Source organism: Haliotis rubra, unplaced genomic scaffold (genome assembly GCF_003918875.1).
Source record: "Haliotis rubra isolate DU_JTF1 unplaced genomic scaffold, ASM391887v1 Scf514, whole genome shotgun sequence".
NCBI classification, from domain to species: Eukaryota; Metazoa; Mollusca; class Gastropoda; order Lepetellida; family Haliotidae; genus Haliotis; species Haliotis rubra.
Window position 1 is genome coordinate 97,046 of NW_025767207.1, and position 18,387 is coordinate 115,432.

The 18,387-nt window shown below is 38.1% G+C and overlaps 1 protein-coding gene across 4 annotated transcripts in view; it reads right to left on the bottom strand.

Moving 5' to 3' along the window:
* Positions 1-4,941: 4,941 nt before the first annotated feature.
* LOC124292335 overlaps positions 4,942-18,387 on the bottom strand; it is a 32,293-nt gene continuing 18,847 nt past the window's right edge. For 2 of the 4 annotated variants that reach the window (XM_046729418.1, XM_046729422.1), the window contains 7 exons: positions 13,440-13,579; positions 11,965-12,027; positions 10,581-10,899; positions 10,251-10,327; positions 7,656-7,781; positions 6,845-6,906; positions 4,942-6,561 (listed from right to left, as the gene is read on the bottom strand). In XM_046729418.1, the coding sequence (XP_046585374.1) occupies positions 6,400-6,561; positions 6,845-6,906; positions 7,656-7,781; positions 10,251-10,327; positions 10,581-10,899; positions 11,965-12,027; positions 13,440-13,579 (949 nt within the window). In that variant the 3' untranslated portion in view covers positions 4,942-6,399. The remainder of the gene's footprint in view (positions 6,562-6,844; positions 6,907-7,655; positions 7,782-10,250; positions 10,328-10,580; positions 10,900-11,964; positions 12,028-13,439; positions 13,580-18,387) is intronic. The other 2 variants (XM_046729421.1, XM_046729419.1) reach the window with 2 other exon arrangements.

Consider the following 18,387-nt stretch of genomic DNA (forward strand, 5'->3'; position numbering starts at 1 on the left):
TAACGTCTTTTGGTATGACGCGGTAGGGGTTCGAACCCGCGACCTTCCGCTCTCCGGGCGGACGCTCTAACCACTACGGAGGCGGTGAAGTTTGTTGGGAACCAATACTAACCCGGAAACGCTACTGGTGCCTTACATGTTTAGATTTTTGAACATCATTACGGGTAAATTAGGGAGTGTATGCAAAACAGAAAAGCCGGTAGATATGTAGGTCCTTGATGTTTACAACTTCGGGTTCATCCGGCAACAGGGAAAAGTGCTGACTCACTAAGAAACATACTTAAGATGAATCGGGATTCGAACCAATAAACACACGTTCCTGCACGAGTATGGGAAGCAACTCTGCACATCAAATCGCTGTGTTAATCGAATGGGTGTACAAGTTCCTATGCGCAAGGCTCACTGTTGGGGTGAGTGAGTTTAGTTGTATGCCGTTTTTAGCAATATTCCAGCAATATCACGGCGGGGAACACCAGAAAAGGGTTTCACACATTGTACCCATATGAGGGAATCGAACCCTTCGGCGTGACGAGCGAACTCTTAAACCACTAGGATACCCCATCGCCCCTGCTCACTGTTGGAAGACGTCCGAATACACAATAATTTCCCAATTCATAGTTTGGTATTTGATTTTATTTGAAATGTAATCACAAACACGTTAAGCTTTCATAGCTCATTACTGCACATACTAGAACATTAACATCTTAACAAATCTAGTTGTTTTGTTCAACACAATTCTCTTTCGAATGAACTCGTTTTTAATACAAATACATACAAATCTGTGATAAGACAACAATATTAAAAATCACAAACTCCACTAATTAGAAGCAACACAAAAAACGCTGCTGTGAGGCGTGTCTATATATTCCCGGAAACAGTATCAGGTTCTAGCTCCAGATGCAAGTACTGACTGAAACTATTCAAGCAGTGGTGACAAAAGGCCTTTCTTTAGATGGTCCGTTCTTTTGACATGAGAAAACTATTTCAGCCTACAAGGGATGGTGCTTTCAGGTCGCATTTGTCCCAGGAGTGAACTGAGCTGAGAATTTTATGAGTGCTTGGAGCACTGCAGATTTACCACCACTGATGGAAACTTTGTGAGAGCGTTCATTTCAGATTTGGAATTTTATGAGCGCTTCACACACGGCAGTTTAAACCACTTTAGGGACTTTACGGGCGCTTCAAGCAATGCAGCTTTAACACAGCTGGGAATTTCATTAGCGTTTCGTTCATTGCAGATTTAACACATGTGGGAATTTTATGAGCGCTTCAAATAATTAAAATCTCCCACTGTTTAAGCCACAAGATACAGGTCACAGAATCACCAACTGTTGAACAACTACAAGGAGACTGGCATTAGGGTAACCTAACAGCAGTTCTGTAACAACCATCTTCGAATATCCAGGGTATTTGTGGTCACTTTTGGGTATAGCCTATACCGATTGCCTGTAACACTATCTGGGATAATTACCAGACACCTTGATTCATGGATAAAGAGAAAGTGCGGCGAAAATCATATTTTAAATGTGCGATTTCACTGTAAATACACACTGATTATTTTATTCATTGATTCAGCAAATTAACCTGCCAAAATTGCCTAATATTCTACTTGTGAATGAAACGTTTGTTTACCGAAGCCATTTGCAATCATCACCAATTCGTGGGCACACAAAATGTGACGTCACCTTATTTCGTGGATTACGTAGTCAGGTACTATATATCACTATGTACGACACCAACTGCAGTAAGTACTGACACCAAGGAAAGCAGACGACGCAATGTGAGAAGGGTGGTGCTAACGATATCTTCTTTACTTGACATTTTGTAAAAGTATAATTTGGTATTATGGCATTAGTGATCTTGGGCTATTTATCTCAGTGTTGGACAATTAAATTAAGTGTACTTACATGGAACACAGATATTCGGAACGTTTTTGTCAGCGAGGCGTAGCACTGTGTGTACATCAAAACTGCCGATTCGTGACGTCATACGAGACATAATTTACGAGATAAAATGATAAATACCACGATCCACGAATCAAGGTTATACTTAGGTTACTGTTCTATGAGCAATGACATTTTAAATATAGAAAAGCATAATGTATAAATATATAATAACACACAAGGACAGTAACTATATGAAAAAATAAATGTTAATTCTGTACATAGATGACTTTTTTTATGTTTGTGACTTATGAGACTGTACATATATATTGTATATATTGCAATGTGTTAAATGTGAATATTATATTTTAGAAAAGCAAGGAAACATAAGTAGATTCATATTTTAAAACATTAGACTGCACAAGCACACAGTTTATATTCATGATCATTTCACAAGTGTAAGTATTTACATTTCGGTTGTCAAACAGGATTGACAAGTAAGGTTCACTCTCCTCTTGTGTGAACAGATGTATAGTGACTATTTTGACAGCTGCATCATAACCTGATATGTAAATGAAATAATCCTTATTATTATGAGTTTTTCAACACAAAAAGAGTGAAAATTAGATCACGGAAATCTTTCTCAAAATAGGCAAAACAAACAGTATATAAATGATATAGGTAAAAATCTCTCAGACTGGAGCGCTTTTATCTATTTTTTAAATTTTATTTTAAAATAACATGTCCTAATTATAATGTTACAACAAAATTCATAAGTTTCAAGTGTTTTATATATATACATGTTAAAAATTCAAAATGTTATTTCAAATCTGATATTGAAAATTCAAGATAATATATTGAAATACCAATTTGAAAGTTCTAAGATAATACTAACAAATTTTAAGTTGCAATGTTGAAAATATATTCTACCATGATAAAATTTACAATTAAATCTTTAACATTGTTCTTGCAAATATCAAAGTTAATGCAATAAATTTTCAATATATTATTTCTAAATTACAAGAAATTTTCGAAAATTGTATGGCCTTAACGCACTTCTATATTAATGCTAGATCTGGCATGACCTTTTTAAACTGTTTATGAAACCCCTGACTAAAAATAATTGAAATGTGAAAAAAATCTAATTTTAAGTCAATATTGATAGGAACTTACAAATGAGTACATCCTCTTTAGCATTTTACATATTTCTGGTCAACACATAAAAAACCTTAAAAATCTATCCACCAGAGTATTGGAAACTGGCATGAAAATGAACTATGGCTTCAACAAATGACTGACAGTGACTTTGGCATTATGCTGATTCAGCAGAAAAAGTGAAATTTCTCTACATGCTGTATAAATGTTGGGAATCAAACCTAGGAATTGGTCATAACAAACAAACACTTGATCCACTTGGCTACTCAACACCTCTTCAAATGATACATATATTTACAAACTACACGTTGAAGCTATTTCATATGAAAGTAATAATTACCACAACAGATGAATGTATGCAATGAAAGATCATGAATTGTCTCCCAAGATCTCAAAAGCAGAAACAGTGGACATTTGCTCTGACATGTATTATTTATAACAAAAAGTAATTGTAACCATATGATTTTATCGATGCTTTAATAAATAAGAAAGATGAAATTGGACTGTGTGGCTTCAGAGACTGAATTTGTGTACAGTACGGTCAAACACTGTTGAAGTTAAAGTGACAGTGCCAGTCATTCAATATTTGACATAACCGTAGAATATGGAATGATTAAGGGAGGAAGAAGGAGCAAGCTTTTACTTCAAGGCAACTGTAAGTATTCAACTGTGCTGCGAAAGGACTGTTTGTTTGTTCTCATTTGTTTGTTGTTTAACGCCACACTTGGCAATATCCCACCTATATGACAGCAGTCTGTAAATAAACGAGTCTGGACCATACAATCCAGTGATTGATGCCATGAGCATCGATCTACACAAAAGGGATATGGTGACATGTGACAACCAAGTCAGTGAGTCTGACCACCAGATCCCATAAGTCGCTTCTTGGGCTGCTGAAGATCAATTCTAACCTGGATCTTCACGTAGAGACAAGAATAGGCTGCTGAAGATCAATTCTAACTGGATCTTCTAGGGGAGACAAGGGCTGCTCAAGATCAATTCTAACCTGGATCTTCACAGGGAGACAATCATGGGCTGCTGAAGATCAGTTCTAACCAGGATCTTTACATGTCTACAGTTCTATGAAAGTGATGCTGGTCTGATACGTTCACCACTCTGGTGAAACCTAAGCACTCAAGTATGGTGCCAGCAGACCTAGTAATATAATCATGGGATCTAGTATTCCAACCCCCTATCCTGGGATTCTGGCACAACTCTGGGCAGTCGAATGCGGAACCTAAAACTGATTGGTCACCCATTTATCTGCATATCTTTTATAAGCTCACCAAGCCTTTGAGTTTTAAACTTTCATCATCGTGTGTTTATACATTTGATACTAAAAAAACACAGTGAGATTCTTTATGGCTTGAGCAGTAAAAGATAATAAGGGGGTACTAGCGTTTGCTGCAATAGTTTTCGAACACACCAACCTCCAAACAAACACTCTTTGACATGAGCTTTCATTCTGTGATAAGTTCATTATTTTATTATCATCTCCACCCCAAAACATACCGCCTTGTTTTGTTTAAAAATTCTGACTTAAAATTAAATTATACTTGATTACCTTCAAGAAATAAACCAAACTGTTGGTCTCTCTTAATTACAATCCACAAAGCATTCATGCTTTACGTGAAACACACACATTAAGATTTATTGACACATGCTTGAAACTATTTATAGTTTAAATGCCCTCGTATCACATATCATATAATTTGGATAAAAATCTTTCAATTAATTTCATTTTGTATACATCTTTGATATAATTTTTATCCTTTAAGTGCTTTAGTCTATTTTTGTGCATAAATAGATTAATATGAGTAACCATAGTAACAAAATAAAAAAAGTTACAACTGAAAACAAATATTCTTCGATTCAAACTAAAAAACAACACATAAATTTGTAATATCACAAAAAATATTGTAATCATTTGTAACTATCATATATATACATACACTTGACAAAATCATAGGGCCATAAATGCTGACGAAGCAATTACTAAGTTATCAAGAATCTCTTAAAATTTATTCAAGAAAAACTGGTTTCTAGCAGGCTTAAAAAGTCGGAAAAGAATTTTACATCCCAAAATGGAAAGATGAGTGAACAGTATCTCATCCATCTGTTTCTCGTCTAGTTTAACAAGGTCCCAACACAACAATCACAGCACTGCAAAACATGCCGAGTCAGGAGAAATTCACCAGTGTTTTGCTTATTGCTTGAGGAATGTAGGTATCGCCACTTTCTTAAGCATTTCTGACCATGAAACAACTCTTTGGTAGAGTCACTAACTAAATATCAAATTCATGAAACCAGGCACCAGTATTCATCTGACCTAATCACTCATCCAGCAATCCTTTGGAATGAGTAAGTTAGTTTAGTTTAATGCAGCACTCAGCAATATTACAGCCATATGGCAGCGGTCTGTAAACAATGGAGTCTGGACCAGACAATCCCGTGATCAACAGCAAGAGCACCGATCTACGCAACTGGGATATGATGACACGTGCTTGACATGATGATATGTGCTTGACCAACTGATCCCGTTAGTCACCTCTTACGACAAGAATGGGTTACTGAAGATCAATTCTAACCCAAATCTTCATGGGTCTCATGCCCTTGCAAGCATGGGAATATTTGCCATGTGCATATAAATTATTTCCAATACCACGATAACTTCAAACAAACATTTTATGTCATGACTCAACAAATCTGCAAATCAGAGACAATCGATGGCATCAGGCTAACGTTGGAGTGCGCCATAACATGATGTAAACAGCAGATGTTGCTAACCCTGGGGGAGATGGGGTTAAAGTGTCAGACCCAGGCTTGGATCCCTACATGGGTACAATGTGTGAAGCCCATTTCTGACATGATATTGCTGGTGTATTGCTAAAAGCAATGTAACACCATACTCATTCGCAAACCCTGGAGCATGGCTTGGTTTGGCCATAATCAGGGGGGAGTCTTGGATTCAAACCCCAAATCAGCAATTCCTAGCATGTCTAAGGGACACAACTCTGCGTTATCTTAAAGAATTGCAATGGCAGAACAGGGATCAGTATCAAGGCATATGTTGGATGTAAACCCAAATCAGCAGATTCTTCCATGACTAAGGGACATTGTTTGGAGAACTCAGAGTAAATCTTGGACATAAGAGCATATTCAGGAGATCCTGGCATGACTAAGGAACACAACTCTGTATTGTCTTGAAAATTTTAAAAGGTGGAAGCAAGGGTCACAATCAGGGCAAATCTTGGTTTTGAACCAAAGTTCAGTAGATCCTCACATGATTAAGGTACACAACTCCACTTTGCTTCAAGTAAATTTGATGGCTGTTTGAGGATTACAGGGAGAGCTTCTATTGTTATGATGTCTTGGCAGTGCGGACTCGCTTCGTCCAAGGTGATGAAGAACTCCCGCTGATGTTGAACTCCTCTCCTGCTCGGACCAACTCTTTCTCCAAGGAATCGGTGATGGGTTTGAGGGGATCGAAGGTGAAACTGCAGATCAGGTCCTCGCTGTTCACCTGAAGCAGATGGTAAAACACTTCAAAAAGTAGGGTCAAACAGGGCTCGGCATAATTTAACATTGTTGCACAGTACACGGACCATTGTGTCCATTCTACAATTAATGCCAAGAGCCAGGCCAGTACCATTCATTAATATGTTTTGGCATTGAACAACTGACCTTTTGCTTTCCAGGCATACCCTCTATCTACTCCACCACGGCAGTTAGAACACTTCATGAAATATGGCCCTGGTCTTACATCTTAGTAGGTTTTAGTTTTGTTTCACACAACAGACACTCACCAAATCACTTTTCTTGATCCATTTCTCAGATAGTGTAAACTGCTTTGATTTTCCAACAGAGCCTGGAAAAGGATCATCATCATCATCATCATCATCATCATCATCATCATCATCATCACAGAACTGATGAGTGGTGGTGGGGTAGCCTAGCGGTTAAGGCCTTCGCTCATCACACTGAAAACCATGGTTTGATTCCCACATGGATACAATGTGTGAAGCCCATTTCTTATGTACCCCTCCATGATATTGCTGGAATATTGCTAAAAGCGGCATAAAACTAAACTCACTCACTCACAGATCTGATGTAAATATATGAGTTACTTCCCTCTTTGGGAACATAATTATGATAAAGGATTTCTGTATTAAAAGTTTTCCATATGTAATAACAACAGCATATGTGGGTGAGTGAGATTAGTTTTACGCCGCTTTTAGCAATATTCCAGCAATATCACGGAGGGGTACACAAGAAATGGGCTTCACACATTGTATCCATGTGGGGAATCCAACCTGGGTCTTTGGCGTGATGAGTTAATGTTTTAATCACTAGGGTACCCCACCGCCCAAACATATGTAATAACATTAATATCATCATATGTAATAACATCACATGCAATAACAACATATGTAATAACAACACATGTAATATTAACAACATATGTAATAACATTAACATCATTCATATGTAATAACATCACATGCAATAATAACAAATGTAATAATAACAACAACAACCTTCATATTTTTAAGTGGAACAGTACCTGTTCATGAGATTTGAGAAAAACACAAAAATGCTGATGACCAGCCACATTACCTTGGTACCACTGCACACTGACAAAATGGAGACTGTGAAGCTGGGTGACCTCCACGACCTTGCCGATATGAAGATCCTTCCCCATCACATTGGGACCCGTCCCAATGGGACCCATCACAAAGCTTCCTGCAACAATCAGCAACTTCAGTATCTTCATCATACGAGCGACCCGTGAAGATCCAGGTTAGAATTGGTCTTCAGTAACCCAGGCTTGTCGTAAGAGGTGACTAACAGGATCGGATGGTCAGGCTTGCTGACTTCAGGGATTAGTAAACACTATTCATTGGTCCCGGCAAATTTCTTCATTAATTATCATTATTAAAGTCCGGTTAATTAAACGCGGATAAGTAAACAATACCGCTTAACTTAACATTTTCTCACGATCCCTTGAAGTAAATTCCATAACAAAAGAGACTGGATAACTAAACGCGGACAAGTAAACAATAGTAAATTCCGCTTAACTTAACGTTTTCTCACGATCCCTTGAAGTAAATTCCTTAACAAAAGAGACCGGATAACTAAATTAGCGATCACCACATAATCCGACTTGAGGGGCACGTGTCAGTCTCCAGCTAAACAAACATCCTACTTACAGCTCGCTGGCGTCATGCAGTTGACAATACACACTGACAACTGGAGGCCAGCCCTGATAAGTTGTTCATTGTTTTATGTAGCTTGCGAGTGTCAGTGAGTAGACCAATCAGCAATGACAGTGAGTTTATACAGTTTGCATGATGAATGACTTGATATCTTACAAAGCGACAATCCCTCATGACATCTTTTGTGGAGTAAAAAGTTAGACTGTTAGACTAAAATATTTTGTTTGATTATGTTTGATTTTTATTACTTTGTATTGTAAATGTATTACTTAACTCAATGAAATGTTATGGAATAAAACATGTCATATTACTTACAAATGTTGTCTGTTGTTCTGCTGAATACATATACATGTACATCGTACATGCATGTGGTTGTCATCTCCGGGTTTTGATAAGTTTGGAGAAGTAAAATACCTGATAAGTAAACAATTTTGGCAAGTCCCTTGAAATTTTACTTATCAGGTTTCCACTGTATATATAAAAAGGTCATTCGCATTTGTCATTCTTTGAACACCCCTCTGATCACTACCTGTGGACTCTCCCATTCCCACTTCGCCTACTCATTAGTAATCATCCAGGCGTTACATACCCACATTGCCTAAAACATTTTCCGTACCTAATGGGTTAAAATTAGGCGAAGTGGGAGGACACCGTGAGTACAGCTAACAGAACAGCCAGGGAGGGGCTGGAGGTACTAATTAGTGGCTTGTAACAACAGGGGGCTAGGGGGATGGGGGCTAGAGGAGCGGAGTCATCATAAGGTATGCTGCACTTCTCTTAACTATTACAAGTAGGTGCTAAGAAAGTAGTTTTCTTGTGCATAAAGCTGTTTCTTTAAATTCTTCCCACTGTTGGAAGGAAAGTAGTTTTCCTATTTTTTTGCCTCTAACACAGAGAAAAATGGTTTTCTAATATCTGATACTGTTTCACAAAAACAGCTGATCAAGATCAAACCTTTGTCATGGTATTTATACTAGACCTTGCATTTGTTATCCATAATAAGTGTTCTAATAATTTGGACAGTTCCAAGGAAAGCAGTTTTTCAATATGTTTACACGGTTGGAAGGAGAGTAGTTTTTCAAATGCTTTCACTCTTGCAAGACAAGTATCTTTTCGAAAGTTTTTCATTGATAACAGGAAAGTACTTTTTCTAATGTTTCCCACTATTGCAAGGAAAGTTGCATTTCTTTCCCATCGCTTCATCTTGCCAAACAAATGCCCTGAAAGGTCTGGAAATAGCTGTCGCTGTGCATTTTTCCCATTTTCAGAATGAAAGTGTGACCACTTGGTTAATCATCACAATACACTTGGCTTTGATGTAGGTTCCAAGCCTCATATCAGGATGATGTATTCTACATAAAGTCAGTTCATCATCATCATCATCATCATCATCATCATCATCATCATGAAGTCAGACAAACAGTGGATCCAAATGGATTTGTAAGTTTCACTTTTCCGCCATTCTATCATCATCATCATCATCATCATGAAGTCAGACAAACAGCAGATCCAAATGGATTTGTGAGTTTCACTTTTCCGCCATTCTACCTTGTATGTTTTGAGACAATGGAATGGATCCGTAAAATTTAGACTTTTTTGCAAGTTTTTATTCAGATGAATACGTGTGATGACATATGTGAGTGAGTGAGTTGAGTTTTACGCCGCACTCAGCAATATTCCAGCTATATGGCAGAGGTCTGTAAATAATCGAGTCTGGACCAGACAATCCAGTGATCAACAGCATGACCATCGATCTGCGCAATTGGCAACCGATGACATGTGTCAACCAAGTCAGCGAGCCTCACCACCCGATCCCGTTAGTCGCCTCTTACGACAAGCATAGTCGCCTTTTGTGGCAAGCCTGGGTTGCTGAAGACCTATTCTACCCCGGATCTTCACGGGTCGTGATGACATATGTAATGTTCATAGTCATTGTTCTGGTCAAGCCCATACGTAGCATTGGACCACTAAGCACTAGACAGAGAAGGTCCCTCACCTTGCACAACTTGCACCAGCTCCAGATTGATGAGTTTATACTCCTTGTTGGCTGCAACAGGTGTGCCTGTACTGCTACTGCAGAAACAACATCATCATCATCATCATCATCATTACTAAGGCATCATCAACATCAGAATTACTAAGACAGCATCATCAGACTTACTAAAGCATCAGCATCATCATCATCATCATCATCATGACGTACTAAAGCATCATCATCAGATTTACTTATGGATCATCATCATCATCATCATCATCATCATCATCACCATCATCATCATCATCATCATCATCATCATTATTGGATCATCATCATCATGAGACTTACTCAGGCAGCCGTGACGTGTTTTGCTCCACCGAGTCCTGTACTGCATGTGGAACTGTCCTGGGACTAAGAGTGCCAGCTGGTGTTGTTACTGATGCAGGCGTTTTTGCTGATGCTGTCAGTGGTGTTGCTGGTGAGTTTGGTGGCTTTGTCCGTGATGGAGACTTTGAGAAGGGTGTAACTGGATGTGTTGCCACCTCTGCACCTGGTGTCGGCTCTGGGAGAGACTTTGGATGCATGGCCGATTCCATGGGTTTAGGAGAAGATGAGGATTTTATTCTTTTCATTGTTTTAAAGGCTGAACTTGACTTTCTCTTTAAACCTGAAAGTCACATATATTCAAGTTATCAGTGAGCTGGTTTAATGGAACTCAAAAGCTCTTTAATGGTAAAATCATACCAAACAGCAGTTTTGTTAGTTTGTTGTTTAATGCCGCACTCAGCAATATCTTAGCTATGGCTGGTTAGCAAGTAATCGGGTCTGGACCAGACAATCCAGGGATCAACAGCATGAGCACTGATCTATGCAATCGGTTACGATGACATGTGTCAACCAAGTTAGAATCTGATCACCTGATCCCGCTCGTTATTTCTTACAACAAGCATGGGTTACTGAAGACCAATTCTAACCCAGATCCCATACATACATGTTTAGGTGATATGTCATGTGATCTCATGACGATCCAGTGATATATGAAAACAAATGCACAATGCAGAGTGTTTACTTTCTGTTGGTTGATGGCTTGCATGGATTATCAACAAAACAGCATCCTGAACATAACTTAGAAGCAGACCATGGTGGAAATAACCCATTGCCCGACGTCCGAGTCCAGTGTTTTTATCTGTCGGGCAAGCAAATTGTATATCACGCTGTACCGGTGTCCAGTTGACTTTCCAATGTTAATAATGTTGTTTATTTAATAAATCAACAAGAAAACGGCCTGTACAGTGGAAAAATGATCAGGGCAAGTGATTTTACATGTGCCACTGTACCGGAGTACACTAGCAATTCTAAAGTTATTTCCACCCCTGGAATAAAGTCCTAAATTCATATATTGTGTGAGAAAATTAAACCTTATTTCTATCACAAAAGTAATTGATATCATTGATAACACAATAATCTTGCCTATCTCGACGACATTTCCGATTAATGATAATTTTAGCCAGCCCTATTGGTCAGACAGTAGTACTGCCAAGGTGAATGTGTCCAAAACTAATTCAGATATTACATTAAGTTCATATCTAAAGTTCTAATGATTTCTCTGGTACTCAGGAATTCGAGACAATTCGATGTGACTGTACATCGCCTTACTGTATCGACAGACAATAGTTCAAAATAGATTAATGATTTCACGAAACTCTTTGTGTATAAAGAGGAAGGAACATACTACTGGATAATGTACCGTTGTCCTTCCTCTCAGGGGTCACCTTACTCCACACCACCTTCGTCGCTGGAAAAAACCAAAAAGACATGTACAACCTTATGTAACCACAGAATCATAAAGGGTAGAATTATTTAGGAGGTAAACGTACTGTGTTTGGAAATTAGATGAATGTTAGGCCAAATTGATAGTCTCTATATTTATTTATTTTTTTTATTTTTTTCTTGCAAGTTTTTATCTGTGTAAATAGTTTCACATGTAAAAGTACAAATATTGCAATACAACTGAAACTACGAATAATGATGATAGTCTCTAAATTTCATTTGAAGCCAAACGCGTAGCATGAGGTTTCAAATGATTAATTTAGAGACTATGATTAATTTAGAGACTATAAGGTGAAATAGGGTTTAATGTCGCACTTAAGACTATTTCGCTCATATGACGACGTGTACTAGCCCCGACTTAAGCTGGTTTTATAGTGCTAGCTCACTGAGATACCATGCCACAGTTAAGCATGAATACCCCACTCAGACACATTATACTGAATCCGAGCTGACCAGTCCTTCTTGTACCCATTAATGTCGAGCGCCAGGCAGGGACCAACAAGTACCATATTTTAATTGGCATGATACGTCTGGGTATCGAACCTGCGACCTTCCGCTCTCTCGGGCGGACACTCTAAACACTACACCACGGAGGTGGTCTGATTCAAGAGTGAATCACATCAACACAAGTTGCCCATAGATCAACATAAAAGTAACAGACCCTGAAGATAATTAACACAAATAACAAGACAATTTTTAACAGAAAAAACATTTTCCTGAGTACAAGGGAGAAGTAATAAGCTACAGGGTTTGCTGAATATTTGCAAAGACAAGCAAAAGTCGAAAAACAAGTACTGGTGATACTGTTGCTTGCATAAATCATCACAGAAAAGTGCATGTTGATTGGACCTTAATTTTTAGCATCATGTCATTTTAAATGGAATCAAATAGAACCTCTTGCAATTGGCAAGAAGGAAAAGAGTATTGAATGTCTTCAAGATTATTTCAATCATATGATGCAATATAAGTGAGGTGGCTTTCCAGTATTGGCCTGACACAGGTCAAATGAATCAAGAAAATGTTGCTTCAAGTGTTGACAAAATCATGGAAATTTCCCGTCAAGTGTTGACAAAATCATGAAAATGTCTGTGCAAGGTTAATAACATTTTGAAAATATCCTATCAAATGCTAACTGAATCCAAAATTTTAAATATATTATGTGTTATAAAGTTGCAACATGCAGAATGAGAGTTACCTCCCTTTCATGCATTGGCCATTAACAAATACTCTTTTGCATTTTGACCACAACTGCTGTCCTGATAAAACAATACATATAAAACAATAGTTTTCCCAATAAAGATTTTATAAAAACACAATTACTGTGTCAGAGGAGCTGGAAATAAACACATTTTCAAAAATCTGCCGTCTGTGACTCACCTTCTGGGTGAAGAGTCCGACATATGTTGGCTACAGCCTCCAAAGAGGGCAACACCTTTGCAAACTTGTTTTCCGCCTTAAGGATATCTACATTGTCAAGACTGCCCAACAGCTGTGACTGGTTCACCATGTCCTTCAGTCTGTAATGCAACAGAACATGAAAACGCTAGCCTGCCAGCCTGTGACTAGTAAAAAGTGTTAAGGACTTTGGAAACTTTGTTCCTTGAAAGTAGGACTGGTTATCGATATAAACTGATATAAAATATCGATAATCATCAATATATTTAGGCTTTGATTACTAACAAAACACTGCCTTGAATACAGTGTTGCATCCAGGAATTTGTGATTAAGGAGGACATCCCCCTTAACTGTTACAAAAGGAGGGGCCCTGACACCAAGCAGTAGGGTTGGGTATCAGCCAAATTTTGTATTGCGATATATTGCGATATGTGTTGGCGTATTGCAATATGTGTTGCCGTATTGCAATATATTGTGATAGTGTGACACATGGTTTAGCTCTTTCAACACCAGTCAAACAGTGGCTTTTACTGCCATGACACTGAGTTCCCAGAGACTCCGAAACGTCGTGTTGTCCACAATAAAGAAGTTGACATCCATAAATCTTGCTTTTCTTATTCCTAGACTAGTCGTGAACATGGCCACAAGGTACGAGTTGCCACCGGCTTGCCAGAATGATAAGATATCATGATAAGGCTCATGATTGGTCAAAATCATGCACTTGAGCTAAGGCAACCAATATTATTACAGCAATGGATACTGTCCTCGTCAACGAAAATTTTAGATTTAGACGAAAGTTTGGGGTAAAATCATCCTATTCTGAACGGGTTACGCACAAAATCACCACCTTATGGAACTTAGTTGTCACATCGTGCTTGGTTATAACCTGTGACAAAAATGCTTCAAGCATATATTTTAGCATTAAACATCGCGTGCAAACATGAAGTTCGAGGCGACGAAAGCCGAAATGTTATTTGGCTTACATTTCATGATCGCACTCAAAAAGATGGAAAATAGTAACTTATAATGTACGTTGACAACTTTTATGAGTACTGTTCTTGATTTTATTCTTTAGTTTATTTAATTTGTTTAATTATTTCCTCGAAACATCGTTACTTTGCTCTTTGACAACTTTGATATGGACCCGTTGCCGAATCTTTTTTTGTTTTCAATAACATTGCAAAAAATAGTTTATAATTCTAATTCTGTCGATAATATATGTTCTTTTGAAATGTAATAAGTATTTTCAGACATTGTGAAAAGTGACATATTTAATAAGTGAATCATATGTTAGGTAGGTTCCTAAAATTATATACCATTTTGATGTGCCTACTGCCAGGCCGGTTTACCTGCCTTTCAGTGTCTGGGGACTTGTGATGTCTTGGCCAGTTTCCGGCCTGTGGTGTTGAATGGGTTAACTAAGGTGATGAAATTCCTGTCTTCCTTTCATTTGAAACAATGCCACTGGCCACTGTCAGGACACAGATGTGATTGACCAATAAACATTCTCAAAACTATTAATGTATAATGATATAAAGAAAATACACATCTTATTAGTATTTTTAACTACATCACGAAAATAAGCGATCATGATCACGGAAATTGCCGATTGTATCGGGTGAACCGGTTCGCGAAAAGTGTACCGCAATATATCGTATTGCGAAGTTCGAATTGCGATATACCGGTTAACCGGTATTATCGCCCAGCCCTACCAAGCAGGGGGATCACATATTGACTAAAGATCGGTATTTACTGTAATGCTGGTGCCGACACAATCATCTTCAAGATCACATGTAACCAAAAAATCAAACATGATTAAAACACAATAATCAATTATTAATGACATATAATGTACATTGCTGATTATGAAAAAAGATATAAACACAATTATAAGTGTACAATCACAAATCAAAAGTGCAATATTTTGTACTTGGGTTTACTTCCCTCGAAACGAAGCACCCGGGATACCGAACCCAGTCAGAGTGGGTGGGTGTGCACTCAAGTGTAACGGCTGGTTCATTTGCCGATGCCCTCACGGCTCATTGTGTGTGTACTGGTATATATAGAGATGTTGGGTTTTGTAAATACATGCTCATTTTTTGTGTATAACATTTTGCAATCAACAGACATCATAACATGTCATGTGTACAAGTATTACACCTGCCTGTCTGTGTAATTACATAATGTGACAGAGGCCGAAATCGGGTCATAAATCAATGCATATTGTTTATGGTGTATAGCCTGATAGGTGTTAAGTTCAAATTTCACGTGTTCAGTGATCGAAGTTGTGTATTGAATATTGTCATTAGCAGACAGGCAGGCAGACACAAAGGTGTCAATAAAACAAGACATTGAGTTTTGTCTGTGACAACGACATATCTATATCACAGTTAGAAATTCTGTCAACGCTAAATAATGACATTGCTTTTAAGTATCGAACTGCGAAAGTGACTCGGTAAGAAGAACGTGTGGTGAAATAGACACGTGAAATTATATAAACAGTTAAATCGGTAATCTACTGTCATAACATATAAAAAGTTCGCACCTGTGAAATATCAACAAAACATTAGAAAAGTAGCTCACACCAAAGCCTTCACCGCCAGCGAAGGTTTTCCGTCTTGAAATGTCGAACGCCTCACTGGTTGACACATAACTGAGTAGATCTAAATCCCAACAAGGTTCTTTTATGTAATGAGTAGATTATTTACTACTTGTTTTGATTAGACTACTCCTGCTCACAACCCGCTTCCAAGCTGCGCGAACCTATTTCACTGCGCATGTGCTATGAGCGCAGCCCAGCTGTTGAAAACCACTTTTTCCCCCAGGCGCTGGGGGAAAATTAGTGAATCCTTTGAACTCCGATTTCGCGCGTCTTTTTAATCGCGCTATTTTCAACTTAAAAGTTGAATGTGCATTTTTGATGATTTGTTTCGGTAAGTCCATACCCCGAAAGGTATCAGAATCTGCAAAGTTGTGTTTTACGTTGCATGTGACCTTTAACTATTCACATGAGTTTTCTTACCTGGCCTTTGGCTCAACACTTGTGAAATAAACGTCTCTCTTTCTTAGCTTCCCAACAACAGCAGCATCATAGGGAAATTCCTTAGATCTGGGCCCCTCAATTTGGAGATTCATTAACTGATTCACTTTGTCTGTCTCGGATACAGAGCTGGGAATAGCAATCAGCTGTGTACACGTCCGCCGCAATCTACCGGTGATTTTTTAGATGAATTCTGATGCAGTGATTGGAAAAATATAGTATCTGAAACTGTTATTTCATCAAGAAAAAAAATTAAATTCTAGCATTGTGTAATTGGTTTTGCTCCATCAACGTAATATCTTTATTATCATAACTAATGTTATGTGACAGCACTTTGGTGTATTGTTCGCCCTGTCACCCGTTCTGAAGTATACCATTGGTGTGCCAGGCTATTTTTAGGTTGACACGAGGTCATTATGTTTTTGACCAATCATCAAGCTAAAGAAATTAAGAACATCGCCGAGCTGCTTAATATGCAGCACCTGATTGGCTGAAGTAAACCTACGGAGTATACCTTACATTAATGTATGCAAAACCGAAAATAGAAGGTCAAGAAACCGATTTGGGAGAATGATGAAACTGGTTTGGTTTAACAAATGGAAGAGTTTATCAACATGATTCACAGTCTTGTTTATATATACTATCCCACAAAAGAAATGCATAGGCATTTTGTATTTTAAAAATCTATTAATTACCTATTGTGTTCGAACAATCGTCAAAATATGTAACAAAAGTGTTGATAACATGATTTTACACAATTGTACAAGTCAAAAATCGACTTTACCTGAAAATGTTGATTTTCATGAGATTTCTCACAAGGATTAAAAAGGCATTGCCAGAACGCAACAGAAATCACCTTCCAGTTGAAATTGTGCAGCAAAGAGCATGCACTGTCTGGCTATAAAAATCCAGATTACTTTCGGAAATCGATATTTGTTTTCAAGAAGTTTCAAGGTCAAATCACTACGCCACGTCTTGACGCTGCTATACGGAACATCACCATTGAAAGAATGCATGCTGGAGATTACCAGTCTTCTCTTGCCAGGCGTGTGAGTGTTAGTCTGAGCACGATATTACGGCTTGCAGCTCGTTACAACCAAACAGGTATAACAAAAGACCGTCCCTGTACAGGCAGACCTCGAGTCATCACTGCAGCCCAAGATCTGTACATCCGGGTACTACATTTGCGTGATCGTACTGCCACGGGTGAGAGCACAGCAGCCAGGGTGCCTGGACTTTTGAGGATATCCGGTCAAACGGTACAGGACAGGTTGAGAGAGATTGGACTGCGAGTCATGAGATCCAACATCGGGACCGTGCTACGTCATCACCATCACACTCAACGTCTCTGTTAACTAAAATTATCCACTTGGTTGTATAGACATTACCTTGTTCTAAACAGATGTAAAAATTCATGTACTAAACTCTATTTGTGGACGAGTTATACATGTTTAAAAATACAACATTTTCGCAACAGATTTCTGGGTTAGACATTTCTTTTCTTTTTTAATAGTATATTTACCAAAGACACTTTTGATTTACAAAAAGTAAATGCATAAAAAAGACCCACACATGTTACGCAGGTGCGTGAGTTGACACAATATGACGTGGTCATTTATATCGCGTGACAGGTCGCGCATCGATTTACATTTTTGCGGGAGATGTACGTTAATACAGGGGAATACTGCAAGCATGCAGTCTGGATGCAACACTGTGAATATAATTTAGAGTGAGTGAGTGAGTTAAAATTTAACGTCACATTGGGAATATTGCGGCCATATCGTGACGAGAACAGTTTATAGCAATATTCAAATCAATAAATGTATAACGTAAAAACCTGTCATCGAACGACAGTAAAAATACTAGAGTATCACAGCTATATAAATTTAA